This window comes from Anneissia japonica, unplaced genomic scaffold (assembly GCF_011630105.1).
Source record: "Anneissia japonica isolate Jap-2015-1 unplaced genomic scaffold, ASM1163010v1 scaffold7731_len1735946_cov199, whole genome shotgun sequence".
NCBI lineage: Eukaryota > Metazoa > Echinodermata > Crinoidea > Comatulida > Comatulidae > Anneissia > Anneissia japonica.
The window spans coordinates 774,214-787,772 of record NW_022758997.1 but is presented as its reverse complement, the minus strand read 5'-3'; the positions used below and the strand labels follow the sequence as shown (position 1 = coordinate 787,772).

Below are 13,559 nucleotides of genomic sequence, written 5' to 3'. Positions count from 1 at the left end.
TGACATTTTAAGTCACACAAGTTTTTTTTTTTTAAATTACTTTAAAATTACATAATTTTAAGTGTAAATTAGAAGGGCAACTTTACTCTTTAGTCTAAAAAAATTTCAAGATGTGTAGGGTAATTGTCAGGGTATTGTTTGCTGATGTTATTTTAGACTCTGTATGAACAGTCTATCCAGCGTATAAGTTGAATTTTTACAATCTAAATGTTGTTCACTGAAAGAAAATATGATTTTACTTTGGAAAATATGATATTAACTAGTAGTTGGATTTATATAATGCATTATAGTATACCAAACTCTGAAAGCGCTCGAGGTGAGGATTAGCTTATTCAGTAACTTTCTTCTCCCCTGAAAGGCTTACTCCGTGTCTGAGCTACCACGTAAACCGGTACCAACTACTCTCGTCTATCCACAACAGCACCTGTATGGACCCGTAAGATGTACTGGGTTTTTTTATTGTAGAAACAATATTTTATTCAATAACAAATATTTTAATAAACCATTTACAAGAATGGGTGTATTGTTGGTGTATGTTGTGGGGCCCTGCCTTAACGACCCAGTCTTTCGGCCATAATGACTTCTTCATTGTAAGTTTTTTTTTTTTACTGTAGTGAAAACTTAAAAATACAAATGTATATAAAAGCTAGCTGGTAGCAGTAAGCAATTTATCACTAATGTTTTTGGATGATAAATACAGCATTTTAATATTTACTAGTAGTATTTAGGACTACAGTATTTCAAAATCAAAAAGTTCCATGTCAGAACAACAAAAAAATGTAAAAATAAATACCGAGTGCTGTTTCAGTTGCTTACAGCCACGCAATAGGACAGCTCTTGTAGATTTCTTATTCAAATATTTTATCAAGGATTGATAAAATTGATCATAAGTTTGATGCACAACGCCTTTCAAAATCAAAATCAATTTGTATTTGCTGCATCACCCACTAGAGGTTAGATAGTTCATCAAATAATTTTTCAGACACCTACATTAATCAACAGGTACGATAAAACAGTTATACACTCTGCTGCAGATATGAAGTGTACAACACAGTTAAAAGAGAAAAGAAATGCCTACCTACCATACCACAACCCTACAGCATAAAATGAAATTCCGTGTTTGGAATTTTGTGCTCCATAACTATGCTTAGCAATAGCATGTTCATGGACATAGAGGCAGGTGGGCCTTACACTTACCATTACCATCTTCATTCTCCATGCATAGAAAGAGGTGATATTAACTCATTTACAATCTTTTACTAATTTGTTTTTCTAAAATGTTTAGATATTATTTCTTCTCTCGATGTTAGTTGATACAGTAATTGGAAAATGGAATGATACATTTAAAAAAAAAACAACTGAAAAGTAGAAAAAATGTAATTCTCAACAACATATTATTCTGCATCTTACTGTATTTAGATCATGATAAATTTTATCACAATGGTATCAATTGTGGAAATAAAAAAGAAAAGGGAGTGTGTGAAATGAAAGTATTTGCGGGTCATCATTGAGATTCCATTGCATCGTCATTAAATAATAAATGTACTGTAGCAGGTGTAAGCTTGGTTGCTGAGTATGTGAAAGGATTTTATTAATGAATGGTATTGTAAATCTTTTGTTTTTCAGTGGTAAACATCATGATGACAAAACACACAAATAATGGCCAATAAAACTCGCAAAGGAAGTGCAGAGAAGCAGATTACGCATACACGCATTGAGGATGAATCTGTCATCGAGAAGACGTACACATTCGGCAACAAAATTGGTGCTGGAAGTTTTGGCGTTGTGATTGAAGCAGTGCAAATAAACACGGATCAGAAATTGGCGATAAAAATAGTCAATAAAGAAAAGGTAAGACTCCATGACACAACTTATCTGTGATAGATAGGTTATAATTTTCGAGTATTGGTGTGTTGGGAAATTTTGTTCAGCTGTTATTGCAAATCTTTAATGCATAATTTCTTTTTGCAGTATTTAAAAAGAGACTATTTAAATTATAAATATTAAAAGTGTTAATGAATTATGAGCCATAAGGCAAGACTTTTTTTATCCCTTGTTTAGAGAACACGCCGCCGGCCAATAATGATGATTTCAAATAAATATAAAAATTTTATTTTTGGCCAATTAGCACACCCACCACCACAAGCCAATTAGTGCACCAGCCACCACTAAAGAACCAAAATTTTTGAAAAAAATAAGTTTACTTTTATTAGGCCTGCTGCTGCCTTGAAAAATCAAAAAATTAGATGTATATTTCTTCCTAATTATATAAATTTTAAGGATTTAACCATCAACAACATCATCAACAATAAAATTTTATTTTTATTTTCTCTGTCTTTGGCAAAACCATTTGCTAAATAGGAAAAAAAAAATTTATTTTAATTTTTTTCTGCCCTCCTCTGTCGGTCTTTAAAAAAATAATTTTATCAAGGCATAAAAAAAGTCTTGTCTAAATTTGAATAGTGGACATTGCGGATTTAGAGCGTGTGAACCAATAGAGTGTAACTAATAAGCTACTCAGATGCCAACTAATGTAATACAATGCGATTGGTCAAATCAACTTTGCTAAGTTAATGAGATTGATTACTTAATTGTCCCTTGTGTTCTTGACAATTTTAGAACAGGATATCTTAGGTGTGACTTTTACTTCCAAGCTGCAGTGGAGGGGTTCATGTTTCAAATGTTAAGTTAAAACTGCTTGTCATGCGACTGGAAATACCTGGTATGCCTAAATGGCCCCAATATAAAAAACAAGCACATTTGAAATTTTGTTCTCCTCTACTGACCTAGCAAATTTGCGATAATTGTAGTAGAATAAAAATAAACTGTATGGGTAAGGATGAAGTTACATTTAAGGAGTGACAATTACTAAAGTTTGGCTAATTATTTTTAGACTGATTTTTAGTTTTGTAATAAAAATTAGGCATTATCAGAGCTTTTTTGAAAGTAATTTAACACATTGGATAAGGCTACAATTCTTAGATATTTTTGAAGGTGGATGATCAATATGTTATCAATCACATAATACCGACTATTTTAGTTGATACATCCTTTTACTTTCATCAATAACATATTTCTGAACTTATTATTGTATGTCTCTTAAAACAGCCACCCCATTTCACTTCTAAATCCGGTAGTATAACTTTTTGTTATATAGTAATACTGTACTAACAATTTAATAACGCATTGCTGGTTATAAAATATTATATTTCATATTGATTGTATCTGCTATTTAAACATAGCTGAGTTGACATACATACAGTTTTTATACTAATACATTCTGCACATTAAGTTTACATTTTTCTAAGAGGGAATCTTATCTACCGTAGGTAAAAGTATGACAGACAGGTAAAAGGTGAAGTACTATCAGCAGGGCTGGTAAAATTGCGCGGTCAGAGGCATTGACCATTACAGTGGCCGGGAAAATTTTTTTTTTCTTTTTACACATCACAATTTAATGTATACCAGTAATTAAGTTTTATATTTACCGTATGCTTGCTCCAAACCACTAAATGTACTACTATTTAGCTATAATAGTGTAAATATAACATTTGGAACTGGAGGCATTTGATCAAGATAATTTTCATGGTCGGAGGCACAAAGTATTTTTTCCAGGCCTGACTATCAGTGATAAAATTGTCTATCGGATAAAGATAATATTATTTAAAAATTGAAAACTAAATATTATAGGTGCATACACTGAACTGTACTTAGGACTTTAATTCATAATATGATAATTAACTGCAGGACCAACTGATTATCATCTGTGTAATGATAGTAATTAATCATTTTCCATATCGTTGCATTCACATGAATTTGTGACATGGTTCTTTCTGATTTTTCAGTAACATACCCCTAGAATTGTTCCCAAATACTCTTATGTTTTCTTTATTGTAATTACAATAATGCCTTAGTGATCCCTTGCAGGCTAACATTATTAATTAGCACATTGGGTATAAACCTGCTTCCATTATTCAAAACATAGCCAAACTAATTTGAGTTCAATAAACTCCTGGTGGTTGACCGTAAATTTCACAGGTGACATGTTCGACACAAATGAACCAGACAGATTTAATTAGCAATTCCAGAAATTAACATGTTGCTTGATGACTAGTGTAGTCTGTTTCACGGAAAATCTATTTTGACAACAAACTACAGTTCATATTTAGCAAGGTGATACAAAGTTGGATAATGCAAAGAAATCATAAATGCCTACTACTAATACCATATGTATTATTTTTTGAGTCATTTATTGTACTGAAGTACAGTAGATCTGTGTTTATTCTCATAATATATTTCACATACTGTACCTGATAATAAGGCTCTGGTTGTGGTGAGGACCATATTCTGACAAACTTGGCTTTGGGAGAAAAACTGCTAAACATTCAGTACAAATTCCGTAATTATAAAGAAAGCAGGACAAAATGACCATGTAATGGTGTATTAAATGGCCTATGGGTTAAGAATTGAATGTTTAGTTTAGTAATATACAGAGAAATAAGCTACTCTGTATTCTACAAGGAGTGGGCGAGCCATAGCAGCAAAGCTTTAATTACCTTGGCCCCTGGCCAATAGTTTGCTACCACTGATCATGGAGGAATCTACTGTACAGTCTAAAATGGCAATTTCAACATGGGGTATCTTAGTCTACCGAAAAAGCTCAAATCAAAGCCTATCTTGAAAAGAAGTCCCCTCTTTTTGCAAAAGTACTATAGGCTTGAAAAAAGCCATGGGCTTTTTAACAAGAATGTACAGTATAATACAGTAATTACAGTACATTGAGGGGAGGGGGGAGCGAGTCTTAGGTTAGAGCCCTTGGTGGAGGTGCAAGAGGCTAAACCTCTAGCACCTTCATTAATTTGAGGGGGTGCGTATGCCCCTTTATGCCACTATGGTCCAGCTATATAAATTCATCAGAAGATGAAAATTGTTGTTGTTACATGTATATTTTGTTGCCCAACCGATGTTCTTTCGTATGTTATGATCATCATAATAATTGAAAAATTATGTTTTTATTTGTGAGTGTTTAAAAAAATAATAAATAGAATTTCAAATTCCATGGTTGAAAAATGTCTTTATAGTAGTCCTATATGGTTTTATAGCAGCAATTCCAAATGTTACAGCATTCATTTTGAAAAGAAGCGCATCCAAGAGTCCGACTAAAAAAAAGGAGCCCATGGACTTCTATTAAAGGTTGTATAGTATCGCAAATTGTTATACTTTATTATTGCTCTTAAATTGCAGGCTGGTAGCTCAGCTGTTAAATTACTGGAAAGGGAGGTGGGAATTATGAAGATAGTTAAGCACAAGTACATTGTACATCTAGAAGAAGTCTATGAAACACCTAAGGTAAGGATTAAACTGTAATGTGGGTATAGAACTGTTTAATTGTGTATGCACTACAAACAGTAGGGCCTATGCATAAAAATTCCAAAAGCTAGAGCCTTCAACAATAAAGCTTGTTCCTGAACGGAAGAAGAACAGTAGCTTAGGCAATATGGGCAAACAATTAGAATTGGTCCCAAGGTACTGTAGAGCAGATGAGATAGGTATTATAGTCTTAACTATTTTAAAAATTTATTTTTTAACAATATTTTTTGAGGATGGTCCATCCCGCTAGAGCTTGTTAAGGAAAGGCTACGGTATGTTAATAGGAGGCAAAAAAAACAAGACTTCTATTTTTTTAATTTCTTTATTTTGAATACAAAACTAATATTCCAGGAAAAACACATTAAAGTAACATAAAAAAGGCAAACTTATTTCCTTGTGGTCCAAAACTTATTGTATTGTATTTAAATTCATTTGTTTTAAATTATTCAAACCAGTGTGGATTAAGTCATGTTTACAAGGTTAGTATACTTTTCACAATATAAATTTTTTTTATTTATTTCCATATAGAAAATGTATCTAGTTATGGAATTTTGTGGGGAAGGTGATCTGCAGCACATGTTGAATGAGTCAAAAACGTTAAACGAAAAGGACACGCAAACTGTTGTGAAAAGGCTTGCAAGTGCGGTAGCTTATCTACACAAAAATGGTTAGTTTTCATTGATTTAATGTTATCCATATCGTATTTAATTAAATTTATTAAACATCGTGTGACTTGTCAATCACAGACTAGCATTGTGTTTGCGTTCCTGTCAGTTTTATGAGGCATACTGTATGCAATGGAAAAAGCCCTCTTTTGTACAGTGGCCAGATTAAAGTGCTGTGGGGCCTGGGGCTGTAATTGCAAATGGGCTTAAATAATCTATGGCTAAAACATAAAACCTGATTTTATGTGATTTTTCCTGGGGTTCGGGGCCTATTTTTGCCCATTGGGGCCTGTGGGCCTGGGGCTGGCACCCAAAAGTCCCTGTTAATTTGGCCCTGCTTTTGCAATTTTTTGTTTTAATTTTGCATGTACGTTAAATAGCTTGGTGGTTAAGATGCTTGCTTTTCAGTTCAGTCACAAACCTAAATCCGTACTAGAATACAAAGTGCAGATTAGTCTACATTAACAGTACTGTACATGCCATCACTCCGTCCTGGTTTTCTCAAATCAAAGCTCCCTAATGTATTGCTTGCAGCTAACAGTTAGTAAACAAAGTTCTTATCTGAATATTTTTACATAATACGGTTTTTTACAGTAGACTGACCATTAACTGTACTATACTGTAGTGTATGTATATATGTCAACAAATGAGGACAACTGATGCTATATCCATGACTACATGTCAATCTATGACAATACTGTCTATTTGAACTTGGTCATGTTAAATGATGACAATACTGACTATTTAAACTTGATCATCTGAAGCTATATCCATGACTACATGTCACCCTATGACAATACTGTCTATTTGTACATATTATGGAATCAATGAGTGCAAGATGTCAATGATGATAATACTGTCTATTTAAACTTGATCATCTGAAGCTATATCCATGACTACCAGTCAACTGTCTATTTGAACATGGTCATGTCATACAGAATCAATGACTGAAATATGTCAACTTAAGGCAATACTCCCTATTTTAACAAATATCTTATTGATGTATCAAAGGCTACATGAATTCAGTCATTGACAATACTGACTATATATGGGCATACAACAGTTTTTTTTTGTCAAAGCAAATTTGATATGGACAGGGTTTTATGAACTGTTGGTTTACATGTCGTCATCTAATGTCAATACTATTTGAAGTTGGTCATTTCGTACTTAAAGATGTATTGTCCCATGCTAAATACCAAAAAAAAAATCATAAAAATATTTTTTAAAATTAACCATTTTGAAGTAACATAAAATTAATAATAATAAAAAAAAAAAATGAGTGTATTTAAAAAATGTCTACCCATCAGTTTACAGCAAAAAATGATAGAAACCCTTCCAGTCACTGAAGTGTTTTATTACTTTCATTATATTTTTTTTGGTTTAAAAATCAGGGTACACATTTCTTAAATTCAATAATTTTTATGCACAAGTTAATAATTTGTATGCTATTGCAATATGAGCAAGTTTATTTCAAAATTATTTTTTATGATTTTTTGTCATTAGCAAGGGACAATACATCTTTAAGCGTGGACTACAAGGTGTCAAAAGAGGACAATACAGTTACTACCTATTGGAACCTACCTACCTTTTCAATTTTGTAAACATTATTTCAGAACTATGTTATAAATTTGATAATTTATCTGATGATTTGAACTTTTTACATGTGATTGTTTTTAGATATTGTCCACAGAGATATCAAACTTGAAAATATCTTGCTGAGCAAAGATTATGAAAATCCAGAAGACAAACTGAACATTAAGGTAATTTTATCGCAACAAAAACGTTTTCATCAATATAAAGGCAATGCAGCATTCTAATAATACTGGTACACTTACAGACACGGACCATTCATACCAACCAAATATTGCGGTAATAGTGCCGTAATATAAGGATTTTCTGTATGGTTGGATCACACATTCTGAGATGGTTAATCACTTTAGTCATCACACAGATTGAGGGCGTGCTTTATTGCTTATTGTTGCAGATAAGGAGCTATAGTGTGGTAATGTGACCTGCTTTCATTGTAGACACTCCAGAATGCACTGTAACAGGAACATTGCAGTAATATTACTAGGTCTAAGATGGAACGCTGCGTAACCCTAATTTCACGGCTTTGGTTAAGTCTGAGCTTTTCATACAGAGGGTATTGTTGGGGATATTCCTGCAATATTGCTGTACTGTACAGTAGCTCTGTCTGAAAGTGGCCTAAATATAACAAAAAAATTCATATACAGTAATTTCTATGTTAATCCATTTATCCATGTTATGTGTTACGAATTGCCCAACTTGTGTGCACCTTTAACCCCATCATATCTTCCAGCATGCTCTGGTTCATTGCAGCGCCTGTCGTTGTGGAACGATGTGAACACGAAGCTACTTAGCACCTCTCTACAGCTGCTGCAGTAGTCATGGACTATGCCCCTACACAATTCAGCACACTGATACTGCAACTTATGTGTTATTCTCCTACCTTATTTTTAAACAATGTTTTTGTTTTTTCATTAGCTGTCAGATTTTGGATTGTCAATAGTGAAAGGTGGAGTTGGAAGTGATGCAATGATGCAAACAATGTGTGGAACACCAATGTATATGGGTGAATATCATATTAACATACTGTAATTAATTTAATGTAAAATATTACATTTTTGTCTGTATAGTTAATGCATAACTGACAAGATCCTGTTCAATGGAATGACTATTACATAAGTATGTTTTAAACTACTAATTAAAGTAAAATATTTATCTTTATGTCCTTCTGAAATTAGAGGTATGCATTAGAAATGTCATGTCACACTATGGAAATAAATTAATGATTAACATTTGACAAAAAAGAATTAATCAAAGTGATTAATTTTGACAATAATATTTTTTTTTTTATTAATGTTTTTTTAAAAATACTGGTTACATATGGATTAGAATCTAATTTGATATATATTTGACTTTCAGCTCCTGAAGTTATCAATAATCAAGGGTACAGCCAACAATGTGATGTATGGAGTATAGGAGTTATAGCATATCTCTTGTAAGTGTGCCTACTGTAGCCTATTACCTGCTATTCAGCATAAGTAAAATTGTTACAATTCAATTCAGCTTAAAAGTACCAATACTATTATATCAGATACCTACCTTCAGGATCCGTGGTTCCTGGGTGCGTTTGGCTTGGTGTGGGATCGCTGTTTTTTTTAAACAATATAAACATTCATATGTTGTAAAAAAGAGATTTATATTATTTTCATAGCATTCTGTATATTGAATGAAGTAGTTAAAAAAGAAAAAAAAAGTACCCATCAATATTTTTTGCTTTTGTGTTCACCCGTTTTTTTTTGGTGTTGCAATTTACCTATATTATCTGGTTCCTTGTATTCACTTTACTCTGGTCCAGCTGTCATTTCCCTCAAGTGGTTTGATTTTTGATAGTAAAACTTGGTATCAATGAATGCCTTCATACATATATAATAATTATTATTTGAAACCTTGCAAGTATGTTTTTATTGGTTTACTAAAAAAAATATGATGAAAAGTTCTTTATTTGCAATTGCATGATAGAAATTGAAATTTACATATTATAGCTGTCATTTCCCTCAAGTGGTTTGATTTTTGATAGTAAAACTTGGTATCAATGAATGCCTTCATACTTATATAATAATTATTATTTGAAACCTTGCAAGTATGTTTTATTGGTTTACTAAAAAAAATATGATGAAAAGTTCTTTATTTGCAATTGCATGATAGAAATTGAAATTTACATATCATTAAAGTTTGAAAGACATTAAACACAAGGATTAGTACTTGTGGAGTTTTCTTTACTGTTGCCGTTTTCTTACAGAATATCTGGAACGCCACCATTTACTGGACGCGATGAGGAATCACTGTACACAGCAATTAGGAAAGGGGAGGTGGATTTCACTTCATCAGTTTGGGAAGGAATTAGTGAAGAAGGTAAGAACCTCATTAGACATTGTGATTCGTGGATTACCTCGCACATTAACCCTTTCCAGTCATATGGCGTCGCGATGATGCCCTCTTTGACCATACTTTATAGCGAGGGACGTCATAAGTACACCCTGTATAGCTTTCATGATAATTATTTTATAGTAATGCTGCCCTCTTTAGGATTGTTTGAGAGTGATGTAGGAGTATTTCTGTAGAGGGCCTCCTGTATTCAGACCAAATAAAATGCTTGTGCCCAATAAAAACCTGACATTTAGTGTAGATGATGTAATTTCTCAGGTATGGTATGGTTTTTCATGTATTATTACTTAGTGGGGCTTAACAAATTACAAAAATAAGTGGGAAGTGTTTTTAATTATAAATATTTCAGGCCTGTTATGGAACAGGCTCCTATAGCCCTGGCTGCACTGCCCATACCTACACCTTTGGTATCAAATTCCTGCATTATCATTATTATCACTGTTACTAATATTTGTACTACATTTGTTTCACAGTAAAAAATGCAATCCAGGGCCTAACAAAGCTGGACCCTGCTCACAGACTAACTGCTAATGAGCTCCTGAATCACCCATGGATGTTGGGTGAGAAACTAAAAGGAAACGAACGAACAAATGTATTGGAGATGATGAAACAGATGATGCTAGAGGAGAAAGAGGAGCTGATGAATGGAACAAAGGAAATAAGTGACAATAATAATCTTGATGAAAGTAAATGTGATGACAAAAAAGCAAAGGTAAGTTGACTCATTATTGATATTACGTTCCCTGGCGTTCAAAATTCAGGAGATTGGAGGTGCGCTGGAGAAGTGCACCCCCACCCCCAAAATGAAAATTTTAAAAGTGATCTTTTGAGGTGTCAGTAACTCTCTTCAAAAAAATAAAAGAATTACCTTGCACGCTCACATGTTTTTATTCCTACATACAATTTGTGGGACAAGCATTTAGTGAAATGAAAACACCAATTTGTTATTCCTGCCTTTATTTGGAGATCTTTCAAGAATATAGTTTGCAAGGTATAAAAGGCCATCTAGGTTTCATTATTTAAAAAAGTTACAGTTCCATAGTTCCTTGGTTGTATTAAGCCCCTTCCAAAGACATAGACCTGTTTTTTTTTTCAACAAAACTGGTCCCCAGCCATCATTGTGCAATTGGGTATTTTAATATCAATACTATTATTATAATTTTTATTGTTCAGGATGATAAACCTGAAAATCGAAGAAGCTCAACAGGAAACATTGGAAGTCCACCAAAAAGATTAGGCGTAGTACGAACAGCACCAACAACAAAACCAATAGTAAGTGTAATTTCGCAATTTTACCGGCTGATGGCAATCCAATACGCATATATTTTGGTTCCTCATATCTGCTGACATTTGCAGTTTGATGAAAAGGAAAAAAGAGAGTCCAGATTTAAAACAGATTTAAATGTCAGACTTGTAAAATACATTTTTTTTTCCTGTTGATTCAGGTTACGGACATGTCAACAAAAATGAGGATATCGGCATCTGCTACAAGTGCTCAGAAAGTAGGCACTAACAGACATCGACCTGTAGTCCCAGGTTCATCACGTTCAAAGCTAAGCCAACCATCAAAATCAACCAGTTTCAAGTCACCTTCTCCTAAAGTCCCACCAAACAGTAGTAATAAAACAAAGAAAAAGTCTGCGGGCCCCAGTTGATGAACGGGGTAAGTGGTCAAATAAAGAAGACCATGACAAGGATTTAACTAGGCATTTGTCATGGGATTGAGGACTAGTTGATGCTGGTAATGCTACCAGCGAATAGGGCTCCACATTGGTTCTAAAAATAAATTAAATTATTATTCTGGGATTCGGACTCTACGTAGGGAAGTACCAAAATTAAATAATTATTGTGGGATTCGGACTCTACGTAGGGAAATACCAAAATTAAATAATTATTGTGGGATTTGGACTCTACGTAGGGAAGTACCATCTGAAAAAACTTCCAAGTTGCTGATGTTTTTGAAACTAGTTGGTTCCTGCTAGACCCTCTGCATACTGTAGTTAGCGTGGGCTGTCTTTTAGGCAATTAATAAAGCCTGTGCCTTTTACATTATTTTCTATCATTACATATTTAATCATTTCAAAAGTGTTTCCTTATTTGTTATGCCTGAAGAATTTCTAATACTGTATATTATAAATAATAGTTGCCACCAAATCAATCAACGTGTGACCGTCAGACTGTTGTTCCGGCATGGCAGCCAACTCCCACTATGTATGTTGCAACAGTGCCTCGCTTAGCAGCAAACATTGTGAATGAAAAATGCTGACACTGAATGTTCAATTTAATGTGACATAGGCAATGCAGAGCCCTATTGTGTTGGTTTTTAATAATGTGGATCAATTATTCTGTTTTAAATTGCAATTACAAATTTTTTCCTTTGTGTATATTCATGCACATACAGTATTTAATTGCAATTTTCCCAGCCATAATATATACCATGTAGTTAAATTAACTTACCAATATTCACAATTCCTTTGCGATATAGTTTATTAGTAATGTTATTAAAAGATGAAAGCAAGTACCTTGTGAAATATGCTAGCATCTTGTAATGTAGAATTGTAAGAAAGTAATTTTGATGTGCAAAATATAGTAATAGATGTTTCTGTTTTAAATAAGAGTACAGGAATGTTTTTTAAAATTGGAAATTTATATTCTAGGTTATTATTTTTCAGTTGCATATGTAATGTTTTGTACTGCTTTTTAAGCATGTTATAATTATTTCATGGACTGCTAGAATCAAATTAAAATTGGGTTTGTAAAGGAATAAATTTGTAAAGTTAGCTTTGAGAAGTACATTTTGTGAATGTCTAAAATGCCATTGCTAATCCAGACATTCCAACTTAAATTCTCTGCATAAAGCATTTATATATGACAAGTTGTACAAGGATGTGAACTCCATATTCTACCATTGATTAAAGGCATGTTTCTTTGATGTATGTAAAATGGTATAAAGTTGTTCAAATATATGCGACTGAATGAAATACTTCTCTGCTTTCTCTGTTATTGTTTCGCTCACTCCCAATTCAGCAGTGGACCCAGAGGCTGCAAAAAAGGTGCTCAATAAAGTGTAAACACAGCAAAAAAGATACAGCCATTAAACCTTCACTCGACACATAGGTTCTTGATTGTCTCTTCGCTTCCCGGCAGTAGGGTACTGGAACCCAACTGGGGACCTTGGAACCCTTCTAGGAAAAAGCAACATTTTTGCAGCCTTTTTTGGGTATCTATAGTGTGCAATTATGCTGGGACTGAGGATAGTGTCGCCCTCTATGTGTGACTTTCGACTTCTTGCAAAGATCTTATAACATCATCATAGCACTCGATTTCACCCTCACAAAAACAATTTTCAACTTTGATGTCAAAGATAGTGGATCTCGCGATTTCTGCGTGCGAATTTTGTAACTGGCTTCTATGACGCGTAAAAGTGCGAAGAAGGCTATGTTGTTATTGTAAGACCTTTGACCCCTTGTTGTGGAATGTGGCGCCACCACTGCTCGGAATACTGTTCATTAATAACAATATGCAAATAAAAAGTTTTAATATTGATGGTAG

At 33.4% G+C, this 13,559-nt stretch overlaps 1 protein-coding gene across 1 annotated transcript; it reads left to right on the top strand.

Moving 5' to 3' along the window:
* The first annotated feature begins 1,626 nt into the window (after positions 1–1,626).
* LOC117125544 (serine/threonine-protein kinase 33-like) lies at positions 1,627–12,990 on the top strand. Its single transcript, XM_033272079.1, has 10 exons — positions 1,627–1,851; positions 5,245–5,349; positions 5,899–6,037; positions 7,713–7,795; positions 8,541–8,628; positions 8,982–9,057; positions 9,862–9,974; positions 10,481–10,719; positions 11,181–11,279; positions 11,453–12,990. Exons 1-10 carry the CDS (start codon positions 1,660–1,662, stop codon positions 11,660–11,662), a joined length of 1,344 nt encoding a protein of 447 aa, XP_033127970.1. The 5' UTR covers positions 1,627–1,659; the 3' UTR covers positions 11,663–12,990.
* Positions 12,991–13,559: the final 569 nt, after the last annotated feature.

Bases quoted from the DNA above. Each gene is read 5' to 3' on its own strand.
- LOC117125544 (XM_033272079.1), top strand. From the start codon at position 1,660: ATGGCCAATAAAACTCGCAAAGGAAGTGCAGAGAAGCAGATTACGCAT. The intron at 6,038-7,712 runs GTTAGTTTTCAT...GATTGTTTTTAG, and splicing joins AGCTTATCTACACAAAAATG to ATATTGTCCACAGAGATATC. The intron at 8,629-8,981 runs GTGAATATCATA...TTTGACTTTCAG, and splicing joins TGGAACACCAATGTATATGG to CTCCTGAAGTTATCAATAAT.